Genomic DNA, 12,361 nt, shown 5'->3' with positions numbered 1-12,361 from the left:
GCTCTTTCTAACTAATAAAATAACATCATATAAAGAAATAGAGTGGAAAGATGGAATATTCATGCGATTTCATTCTCGTATACCAAACAAAACCTAAAAGAAAAATCAGTTTTTCGAGTTTGAGGGTTTAGGCCCCCAACCACTACCTTTAGAGTGATTGAAATTAATGTGTTGAAACTGTACAAGAATTTCATTCTGATCATTTAGGCCACGTCGAAAGGGGGAGGGACTATGAGCGTCGAGCACTGGAAGCTGCAGTACAAGAAGGCGAACCCTATCTGGGACCTAAGGACCTTTACATGGTCTCCTATGATGCATGTTTCCGACTATTTTGGTAACAAATTTAAGTACATCAATTATTCTTCACTAGCAAATTCAGAGTCAGCTACAATACGAGGTTCCATAGCCCCAGAAATATCCTTAGTAAAGGCAAATTTTAGATTTTTATTTTATTGTAGTAAGTTCATAGGCTTCCCTTATAACAACAACAACAAAAAAGGCAAATTTCGAAAAAAAAAAAAGCCAGGAACAACGCATATTGAGTAGCTAGAATATCCGCTTTGTCTCCACCCCTCTTGGTCAGTAGGTTAGCACAGCCATTAGCCTCCCCGATAAACATGATACAGTTTGATCTCCCTGAATCGGCAACATAATGTCCTGCAATCATCAACAATTGATATGAATGATCTGTTACGAAGGACACTGCCCCATATCCATGGCAAAAGCAGGCATGCGTCAAATTCCACATGTAATCTCCCAATTCCCTTTTCTAGGGCAAGGATGGGGCCTCGTGGTAGATCACACAATTTCAGCTATCACACTAGCGGTAATGCCGAGATTCATCGAGAAACCTATCATCCAGGAACCATTTGCATATGTAATCACTCCACCAGCACCCGCCTGTCCCGGGTTTCCTTTACTCGATCCATCAGTATTCAATTTAAAGAAGCCTTCAGGAGGAAGCTTCCATGCTACGAAAATTTCCTTTGTAGGCTAGGACAATAGGGGCTTCCGTGTCGCATAAAGTTCAGCAGCAAGCTGAAGGACTAGGCTTGGCAGATTACTACATATGTAGGGCTGCCTTAGCATAGATGAGACTGCTCCGTTGCTTCCATAGAGCCATACCGCAAAAGAGAACAGTACGCTCCTCGGAATACCAAGATGCGAGAGTGAAGAGGAAAGGCAGTTCAAGCGAAGCCATAACTCCAACGGGGTAGGGAAGGATTGGTTTCTCTTGTCCGGGGTTAGGAACTCATCCCAAAACTCTGAGGCAATGCAACCATCTCTAAGGATGTAAAGGATCAATTCGTTTTTGCGAAAAGAAATGGCAGGAGGGATCCACATTGACACCCTACGTGCTAGTAGAGAGGTTGGAGCTAGGCTCTCTTTCACGCAAAGCGCAAGGAAGAACTGGATCCGAAGCAAGGCAGAGCACTTCCAAATCCAGTTGAAAGAGGTGATGGGCTGAGGAGCAGAATGATTAACTAGAAGCAAATTAGCAGATTAATTTGGTGCTGTAAAAACCATCTCGAGGATGAACCCATATAATCGAGTCATTTAAACTCGAAAAGCACCGGAGTGGCACTCCTTGAATGAGATTGCTGGCCTGTGCCAGCAGCTGGAAAGGTATAGCAGATAAGTCCCAAGTCTTACGGGGAGAGAGAACAGATTGAACTACACGATTTGGCACGAACTTTTCGCCCATAAAAGAATGCTCCATTCTATATTATTAAACTGCTCGTAATGAGAAAGGAAAACGGAGCATAAAGGAATATAAGTAGAGAAGAGAACTATAGGGCAAGTGCAGAAAAACAGCAACAATAGCAATAAACGATCCTGAACAGATCGGAAAATGCATAGGAACATTCAATCATCAAATCCATCTCCGGAAGCTCGGACGATGCAGCTTGAAACCGCAAGCGACTGAAAATAGTTGGACAGAAAGCAACCCGTATGGAAGATTAGCAAAGCAAAATGGAGTACATATCATACTATTTGGCAATGGAGTTGGCCTGTATATGAACAAAGGGGACTTCCTCTAGAGCTTTGCCACTACCTCAGACCCCCTTCCTCGGGTCTTTGTTTGTTTATTACTAATTGAAATGAACCGATTGATATTTTTATCTCTCTGCGTAATGCTAAAACTCTGGTGATTTTTGTAATATCATCAAATATTACATGTCAACTATCAACTAATACTTAGTAAAATCAGAAAAATTATGGCAGTAAAATTAGAAAAATTATGGAGTCATAGGCCATCCCAACAGAGCTCCTCCCACTTATAGGACTCAAAAGACTTTATGTAACATACATTACTTGATTCAAACTTTCATATGGGCAGATCAACTCCAGTCCTGTTGGAATCAATCTGTTTCGCAGGATCGACCAGACATTTATGGTCAAACATTCGACGTTGACATGCCCCTTAACCATATATAACAGGGAACCTAGTACAAGAACAAGACACAGCTTCTCTTATTGATCTGGACAAGCCATCAGACTCAATGACCACATTCGGAGAAAAGCCCACTCAGTTGAATTCAGTTACGGCCAGGAAGATCGATCCACTCGAGTTGGAGCTCGACCTCTCCAGTCGGCACATTTCGTAGCCTCAGGATCATGTCCTGCACTATCTTCCCATCTAACCACACAATGGAGCTCTCTTCCGCATAGCAGTTGTCCTTGCCCGGCTGGATCCTCTTTATGGTAGTTGGGGACGGGAGGTTCTCAAGGCACATCTCTATGCACTCCAGGTAGGGCCTAATGTCGATCTCTGCCTCCCCCATTTTGTCATCCGCTGTAAACGTATCTTTGTCATAAACTGTCTGCACTCGCAAAAACATGAAACTTAAGCAATGACTTCATGTTGGTTTCAGCTTCCTCAGCTGGTAACAGTTACCAAAAGTACCCGACAAAAATGTAATACTATTTCGGTAATACAGCTTAGTAATCTATAATCACAGCAAGCTAGCCTTGCGACATCTTCTGTTCCCGTCAGCTTTGACATTCTAAAAAGCAAAGGTGAGAAGCAGCATTAAGATGGATTACATGATGTTCCTTCCATTACTTGCTTGACCTACAAGACTCATAATTCCGGTTTTGTCGAGTGACCAGGAATGGATAAGAGAAAGGTTTCTCGTACTTACAACAAGCAATGGGAGGTTCTTATCAGTGACGGAGAGGGTGAGCTCATCATTCCAAACGGGATTGCAGTCTTTCTTAACCACACGAGTCTTCACTTTCTGCACAAACGGTGGCAAAGACGCAATAAGGTCTCTAGAGATAAAGATATCCCGACTTAAGTAATATTGACAAGGGTATATCAGAACTAAGAGAACTGTCTCCGGCCTCGAGGCATACACAAGTTTTGGTTTCATTTCGAGCACGGACAGCAAGTGATTTACCGGGGATAGCAACCCCAACAAACCGAGGCAAGAGTGACAGAGCATTAGAATGCTTCGAAGAAACAAAGTTATCCCGGTAACATATGCTTTCGTTCGTTCTAAAGAATACAAGGAGATTACAACAGGACGAGCAGAAAGCGAACAGAGGCACTATGCAACACTACATGTTTACAACAGGTCCTGTTATGAAACACAAATTCGGTCCGATAACACTGGCATTGACCATGTCACGGGATGAAGCTACACCGACATAAGAGTCGAAGATTAAATAAAACAGCTGAAAATTATGACAGGGCCAAAGATTATTCAAAATCTAGAGGAACAAATTAACAATTTTCATCATAATAAACATACGGACATACAAAATCAACACGCAACGGTAACATATATACAGACACACATGTATATGTATGACAAGATCAGAACAGAGCAGAGGGGAGAGGAGAGGGATGAGAGAGAGAGATCTCACGCACGAGGTTGCCCTGGGAGACGGTGACATAGGGGTCGCTGCTGAGGGCGTCGCGGACGACGAGGTTGGTGCCTCTCTTCACCCGAACCTTGAGGATACCCAAGACGTGATCCATTCTTCCTTCTCCTTTGAGAGACGCAAAGCTCGCAAATAGCAGAGGGACGCACAGAGCCGGCGAGGGGGAAGGGAGGACGATGGATGGAGGAAAGCAGGCAGGAGAATTGACCTGCTTTTGAAGTGGCCATGGTGGCCAGACAGACACAGCGAACGGACGAAGGCCAGCTGATTTTGGCAAAGTGTCCTTTTGGGACGCGCATTTGCCCACGTGCTGCCTCCCAATTGGCCTTGTCCAAAAATAAAAATGGAAAAAATTTGAGTAAATTAATAATTCGGTTATTGAGCGATATATGTTAAATCAAATTCGACATTTAGAAATTTTTTATATCAAATTAAACCTTCACAGATTAAGTGTATATTAAATGGGCCCTTCCGTCAGACTGCAATCCAATAATTGACTGAAAAATCTGATGTGACATTCTAAATTTGATGTGGCATTCATTGATTAACAATTTAGCCCTCGAAAGATTAATGTTACATTAAATTGGACCATGACAGATTAAGTGTGCATCAATTAACCCTTTCCGTCAATATCTCCATTAATTTTAATCGGAATTGCGATGATTGGCCAAGTGAGTTCCCTAAAAAAACTTTGAACCATATTCCGATCCGTAACCCGAGCCATATTCGAAAAAGATAAATCTAACCATAAATCTAAAATAATATAATTAAAATTAAAAAAGATACTATTTATCTTTTTCGTGAAGTAGATGAATAGTATCATGGTGACTCTCCACCATGTGAGCTCTCTTGAGCCAACCATCCATAGACCCATGGGTGGGTTTGCATTGGACTAGCGGGCCCAGCTCATGGGATGGGGAGCCCTCGGCTCAACGAGCCCTAGGCTTGAGAAGCATGGTCCACAGAAGTCTCAAACTCATGGCAGTCTCAATTCAGCAGATCGCTTCTTTTTCAAGGCTCCGGAGGGTTGTTCTCGGCTCATGAGTGCTGGACGACCTTCGGACAACGTTGCCAAGTCTATTGCGAGGATCGCTGAGCACATTGCAAGGATTGTAGAAGACCTTTGAGTGATCTAGGGTTTCGGTCGACCCTAACGATCCATTTTTCGGCGATATTTGGTTGTGGAAATGCTAGATCTAGCCTCGTTGTGCAGAGACCGTCCAGGAGAGATCAATTTGAAGAGGTGATGGAGACGGTGGCGGTTCATATGGCTCTGGATCAGGTTATGGCTCAGGAAGTGGCTTTGGAGATAGTAGCGACAATGGTGGTGGCAGAGGCGGTGAAGGAAAAGGTGGTGGTGGTGGAGGAAGGTTAGGCCACGGTGGCTTTGGCTCGGGATATGGATTCGGAAGTCAATATGGACATGGCAGTGGTGGGCAAGGAGGAGGTGGTAGAAGAGGGGGAGGAGGTACTGGAAGTGGAGGCTCGGGCACAAGAAGCGGTTCTGGGCTCTGGTTACGGAAGGGGTCAATTTATGTACACTTAGTCTGTCATGGTCCAATTTGATGTAAAAAGAATTTTTGAGGTCGGAATTGATGTAACACCAATCTCTCAATGGGCAAATTGTTAATTTAATGCCACATCAGATTTTTCCGTCCATTATTAGATGGCAGTCTGACGGAACGGCATATTTTATATACACTTAATCTGTCAAGATTCAATTTGATATAAAAAATTTATTGAGATCAGATTTAATGTAACATGCATCTCTCGATGATCAAATTATTAATTTACTCAAAAAAATTTATTGATCAGAATATTTTTCTTTTTTATAATTATTTGTTTTTATTTTTGGGGCAAATTGTCCTATTACAACATCCTACCCATCTTACCGTTCATGTATATGCCACGAAGGGTCCATGAAATTGTCCTACATATTGGATCAACCTGAAGAATTATGCACAAAAGTATTTGCTAACCGAATTTGACGCCTGAATATCCTGTATGATAACATGCTATTATTTCTTCTTCTGCATCAGGTAAAATCAAAAGGTAATCTCTCGCATTCTGCTATAATTTGTAGTCCTTTAATTTTTCAATGAATAGATTGAATAGAAAATCTAGAATTTTTTGCTTAGTGTTTTCATAAATAGAATTGCAATAAGGGAGGAAATCAATATAGAAAGTTATATACGTATGTTTAATAAATAAAAGCCCTCTTAGCGGACCTAATATTAACAGTAGGCATGGCAATAATGAACCAAAATATGTTATTGCTATGGGGGCGGGTTCAATTACAGAGGGATGTTCAATACTGGTTCTTACAGCACTGTTCAGGGAGTAGACACTCTTATATATTGATCCAACGACTAACTGGTTTTTCATGAACCATTCGTGACATAAACACTAATAGTACATAATTTTTTTATCATAATTAGAGAAAAAAAGAAAAGTTATCGAAAAATTGTGAATATGCAAAAGCACAATCATATATTGATAATAGAAGCAGGGATTCAATACTTCATAGGCTCGCCAAAGATTCAGTATTAAAGGAAATCATATATTATTGTATATCTGAGTTGATTTATTCCCTTCTCTTTTTTTTTTCCAAAGTACTTTTGCACATTTTCATTAATTATTAATATATATAAATATATATGATTCACAATATAAATTATCAGGATATATCTCTGCTTGTAAACATAGGAAGTTCTTAAAAGCACCTTTCATTATCCCTGGGGTTGACATTCTCTTATAATGGACGGTGACGAAAAATCTAAAATGAATGGACCTCGTCGTTTCCTTATATTGAAAAATCACAATCAATATGCTGTCAGCATTATATATGTTATAATGGAAGTTGTGAAAATTTAAAAATAAAAGTTGAGGTTTTTTTTCTTTTTATCACACGTGTTCTCATTGAGTTCGCGCCGGATATTTTAACTGAAGTTCTTACGAATGTGATAAGGTTAGGACGGTGGAAAATTGTCACCAGAAATATCCTTGCTTTTAATTCGAACTCCCCATTATATATATTATTATCTTGATTAATCTTTATCGGTCTTGTCGATCTAACAAATTATTATAAACTTTAAAGGTCGTTTTCCTAGAAACATACTTTATTATATCTTTCACATAGTTAACCGATAATATACATATTGAGAAATCTAGTAGGTCAATAATTTGCAGAATTGAGAGGAATTTCTTAAAATAAGTAGGAAATGAATCTAGTACAGTAATAACTTGCAGGGATGGACTGAAAGGGGTTGAGGCTAGCAGTCACCACCTAAAATATTCATGCCTTAAAAAAATCTATTATAATATACAAAAGTTGAGTAATAATGTTGTAAGAACTCTATTAACAAACCCTCAGTTCATAATTAAACGTCATTTCGGTGGAGAATTTAATTATAAATAAAAATTCGAAGTATTTGTCAAGTTTTATGTTAATATTTGATAGGTACATTGTCTCTAATCTACATATGTATAATATCGAGAACACATTTTTGATATTCAATGTATGTAGAATATCAAAAATTTTCTCTCAATTACTGAATAGTATTCTCGAGATAAGTGGTTTTTTTTTAAAATTCAATGTTTAAGTTTCCTATAAATAAAAGATTTAAAAATTCATTTTATGCATTATCTTTCAATTTAGAATTATTTTTCCAATACCGTAATCCTTACACGATATCTATCATTCTTTGCATATATACAAAAATATATGTACTATATGATTATTATCTCTTTTTCTTTTCGTGAGTGATTATTATCTCTTAGCATATATGTTATTTGCATTTTCATAAGAATAGAGTAAATATTTCCTTATTAACATGGTTTCTTCTTCTTCGACTCTCGCTCTGATCTGTAATGTTTGTAACGTCTTTTCAGTAGAATATATAACTTTTGTTGTGTCTTTTTTCAATCAAAATTAATTGTACTTTTATAAGTTACTTTTATAATTCTCTGTCATAAAATGTAATTTACGTCAATATCTCGGGTAACAGACGGATTAACTCGCTTTGATTTGAACCCGAAATCAAAATGGGTGTCTGATTCACAAAAATGAGGTTTTATTTACCCGTCGAAATATTTCTTGTCAATTTTCTCGTAAATGGTGTTTTTCTTTTTCTTTTTCTTTTTCTTTTTCCCCTTTTATGGACAATAATTGAAAAGGCTCGTGCAAAGCGTGGCTCTGTAGTAGAGGGGAAGATTGCAGAGAGCAAAAGACCTCCAGAATCTGCAATTATTTTGAAAAGGACAGTGGGGGTCCAATGTTTTCTTTTCCATTGAGAATGCAACGTACAAGGTTTGCCAGAAACTGAAATTAGCTTTGTCCCTACGCGGATGCTGCGTATCAGTCGTCGAGTCTAAAATAGACCCACGCGACACTTGCTCTCGATTTGATCCATCCATTTGATTGTACGCTACCCACATGGGTCGATTGAGACAGTACTATACCCTCCATTAAATTCATCCTTCAAAAATTATTTGCATTGATTAATTCGAAAGTAGTACCCAATGGAAAGTCATGTCATATGTGTGGCATTTTAAGGCTTTTGCTGCTTAAATCAAGTCCTCTTCTGGTTGATCGGCGCATCCATTGGTGCCGATGGTGGTTGGCTTACATGCCTAGCCTAGCCACCATGAAAGGCCTTTGGCATCGACACGGACGGCATGACAATGGTACGGTTAGGGCTACCTTGAAAATGCTTGGGATTTTTATTTTTTATTTTAGCTTGAAGAATGCTTGGGAATTTTTTGAATATATATATATATATATAAGTGACAACTTGACATAAGATCAATGTCGAGCGACAGTTGTGGGGGTTCTATAGTCACTCGTCCACAAGTTGACAACATTTTATCACGTTTACTGTTTCGAAGAGAAAATTGCATCAAAAGGCGTGCATGTGATCCAATGATGATTTGCATAATGCAGAGTTCGGGGCACGTTAGACACGGGTTGATGAAGTGCAAGAACGGACAAAAAAAAAAGAAAAAGAAATACTAAATAAGGATACATTTTGGCTGCCAATAATTGTTCAAAATATATTTTCCTTAGATTCCACATATTAACAACATCAATACGTGTTTATCCGGCGATAAACTCTTGGCCTGTGGTCGCGCCGTGTCGGCGTTGGGTTGCGCATTCATGCTAGGGCACGGTCTCAAAATTCGGGACAACACAGTGTCCCTCACCTCTCTAGAGCATGGTCAACAGCCAGAAGCGAGTCTTGCCCGTAGGACTAGGAGGAGCTGATAGAAGTGATGAGTACAGATGATCGAGGGAAAGGCGAGGGTTCACCTTCCTATAGGTTCACCGTGTCCTCTAATCGAAGCTGTCTAGTGATCGAAAAGCGATGCGCCGTGGAGAGAAACCAATGTGATGCTCAAATGAGACCTGCGGCAAGTGAACGCCAGCAACAAGGATAGGCCGTGGTCGGTCAGAGCGGCAACATAATCGCCTGCTCCGTAAGATAGGTTGCCAAAGCCATCCGTTGGCCACCGCCAAGCAAGGAAGTCTCTGGCGTAACATCGCCTTGGCATCAACAGCCCCTTCTTCTCTGTACTTCTCTCCATTTGTAGTTTTAAACTTCTTCTTCTTCTTCTTTTGTATTTTTCATTTTTTATTTTTCAAAATAAAAAAGTTATTTTAAAATATCAATTTTATGGAATTTGAGCGTTAATCAGTAAAAAATAAATGAATGAATGGTCTTAAAAAAAGAAATCCCAAAATTATGACTTCATTTAGTATTTTTTTTAATTATTAATTTGATCAAATAAATGAAATGGTGCTAAGTGCACTAAAAAAAAATTGTTATATTGAACGTGTTGAAGGGAGGCCTTTTATTACAAGGTATGCTACACAAGTATTTATAAGTACGCTAAATAATTCTTGAGCGGTTAAGAAATCTAATCGTAAAAAGTAATAAGAATATCTTCTAATTGGCTGTCCAATGAGAATTCTAGAAATATTCTGATTATATGCAAAGATGGAAATGAGAATAGTAAAACGTACTTATCTAAGAAATTATGCACCCTTGGAGAGATTATTGCCTGAATAATGCAATCTAATAAAAGGAAATATAATTCAAAGTAAAATAGGAAATCATTCCTAAACAATAAAAGTGAAATATCACCAAGTCATTGCCAGACAACTGTCTTGCAGCCTTCTGTCATATCCATGTCCTTCGCTTTGCTCCAAATCCGGTCCATTCATGAATGTACCATATTTGACAATAACTTAGAAATTTCCAGTCTCTTTTAGTGCTAAAATTATCAGTATTCTTTTATTAAATTTTTTTATTTTTATTTTCTTATTTAAATTCATCAATCTTTCCTGAAACTTTTTTTTTTTTAAAAAAAGCAAACATTAGTACGAGCAAACCATTTGTTATTAAGATTCCATGGGTTAACGCATCAGAACAAAAGAAACTATATTGTACGTTAATTGAGCACGGTAATTATAATTATTACCATTTTTAAAAATCTGGGTAATGGTCGGGGATTTTTCATTGATCCCTCCTGAATAAATCCAAGCAGACCATCTATGTCAAGTCATCTAGAATGCGCCTATGATAATTACTTTTCGCAGCCTCCTGATAAATTTCGATATGACGTCCTGAACGTGAAAGAGAACAAATTCTCTTGCCATCCGAACCAAACTCTTTCCGAGGAACTGAGTGCAATAAATAGTATAACTCGAATTATGAGTTGGAGAGAAACTGGGGTCTTTTGACCAATTAAGGTCTGCATTGCATGGAGGGTCTCTTCCTTTGGGAAAGGAGTTGGAGTGGGCTCAGCCTTTGTAAAAGAAGACATTCATTTAGTAGCCCACAAAGCCACATTGAGGAGAAATGTTTTCAGCCCAGCCAACTGCTTGGAATACGATACAATTGTAAGTCTTCCTATTATCTATATCTATATAAATATATAGAGGAGAACCCGTGCTACGAATGGAATCAACTCGAATTTTTTTTAATTATACTTGTGCCAATTATTTTAAAAAATATATTTCTGAAATAATTTTATAACTCCTTTATGCCCATCCTATTATGGTTTTATTTTTCTAATATAATTAATTGCCCATTTTTGATAGAGAAAAATATAGCTTTTCGATTAAAAATAAAAGCAATAAAATTAACAATTAGATCGTGCACTCGGGCTACACGTAGAATTAGACCATGCGGACTCACATTTGTACGTGTGTGATGTGCAACCGATTTGATATTCTTCGTTCATTTATCTAATCATTTGGTTTTGTTTCTTTTTTAATTGCTATATAATTTGATTGATTTATAAATTTTTTTTAAAAAAGTTAATACTGAAACTTGAAAAAGAAAATGAAAACAGAAGGAATGCAATGGACAGGAAGGCTGGCGGATGAAAAAAGGGGGAGAGATAGGGGAGAGAGATGGAGAGAGTGCAGAAGAGGGTGGTTAATCATATGATCAAAGAGCTCTTGATTAATAGAATTATAGGAGTATGGGTAAAAAAGGAAAGTGAAAGTTACACCACCGACATATTTTCCAGTATAAGTAGTAACACTATTAAAATACGAGCAATTAGCGAGGGACTTAATGAGGGATCCGATCCCTCGCTAAGTAACCCTCGCAAATCCTTAAAAAAAAAATTTAAAAAATTGTCCATGTGTAGGAGGGATTGGCCCTCGCTAATCCACCATAAATTTATTGGCAGATTAGTGAGGGCGGATCCCTCGCTAATTAAAAAAATATGTAAATTTTCCAAATTTATTAGTTATAATTTTGTATGAAAAATCAAAAGATATGAGACATGGCAAACACAAAGTAACGATAAGGGGTTGAAGGCGGAAGGAATTTATTTTGTTTTTTGAAAGGGACAAGCGAGGGATATGACCCTCGGCCCTCGCTAATTCCTCTCTAGAAAGATACATTTTTTTAAAAAAATTATCTTTTAATTAGTTAGGGACAGTCCCACGCTAATCCTTCGCTAACATTTTTCTATGGATTAGCTCGTTTTAGTGAGGGATCCATATCCCTCGTTAATCCATACCTCTTGCTAATCCCTCACTAGGAAGATAAATCTTTTTTTAATTTATTTTTTAGTTAGCGAGGGACAATCCCCACGCTAATGGTTCGCTAACATTTTTCAATAGATTAAATATACTCGTTTTAGCGAGGGATCCGTATCCCTCGCTAATCCCTCACTAAACCTTCATTAGCGAGGGATTAGCAAGGGATCCCGCCCTCGCTTTTTAGTAATGTAATAGGTAATTAAAATCCGAAACTCATGAATATGTGATGCGTTTATGCCCCTTTTTTTCACCAAGATCTCATCTCTTTCCTGCATTCACATAATTACATAAACATTGCAAGTTTTCATGATTTGAGAAGACCACCGGCTCATGACTTTGCCAAATGCCATCCACACGAACCTCTTAGCTCACTGATTTGATATTATATCGAATTTATTTCGTCCAAGCAAG

The 12,361-nt window shown here is 38.2% G+C and overlaps 1 protein-coding gene across 1 annotated transcript; it reads right to left on the bottom strand.

Moving 5' to 3' along the window:
• Window positions 1-2,203: 2,203 nt before the first annotated feature.
• Window positions 2,204-4,114, bottom strand: LOC116212026 (protein C2-DOMAIN ABA-RELATED 4-like). Its single transcript, XM_031546600.1, has 3 exons — window positions 3,878-4,114; window positions 3,147-3,242; window positions 2,204-2,825 (listed from the first exon to the last, which is right to left on the bottom strand). Exons 1-3 carry the CDS (start codon window positions 3,986-3,988, stop codon window positions 2,541-2,543), a joined length of 492 nt encoding a protein of 163 aa, XP_031402460.1. The 5' UTR covers window positions 3,989-4,114; the 3' UTR covers window positions 2,204-2,540.
• Window positions 4,115-12,361: the final 8,247 nt, after the last annotated feature.

This window comes from Punica granatum, chromosome 6, assembly GCF_007655135.1.
Source record: "Punica granatum isolate Tunisia-2019 chromosome 6, ASM765513v2, whole genome shotgun sequence".
Classification (NCBI taxonomy): Eukaryota; Viridiplantae; Streptophyta; class Magnoliopsida; order Myrtales; family Lythraceae; genus Punica; species Punica granatum.
The sequence above is the reverse complement of the archived record's forward strand: the minus strand, read 5'-3'. Positions and strand labels throughout refer to the sequence as shown.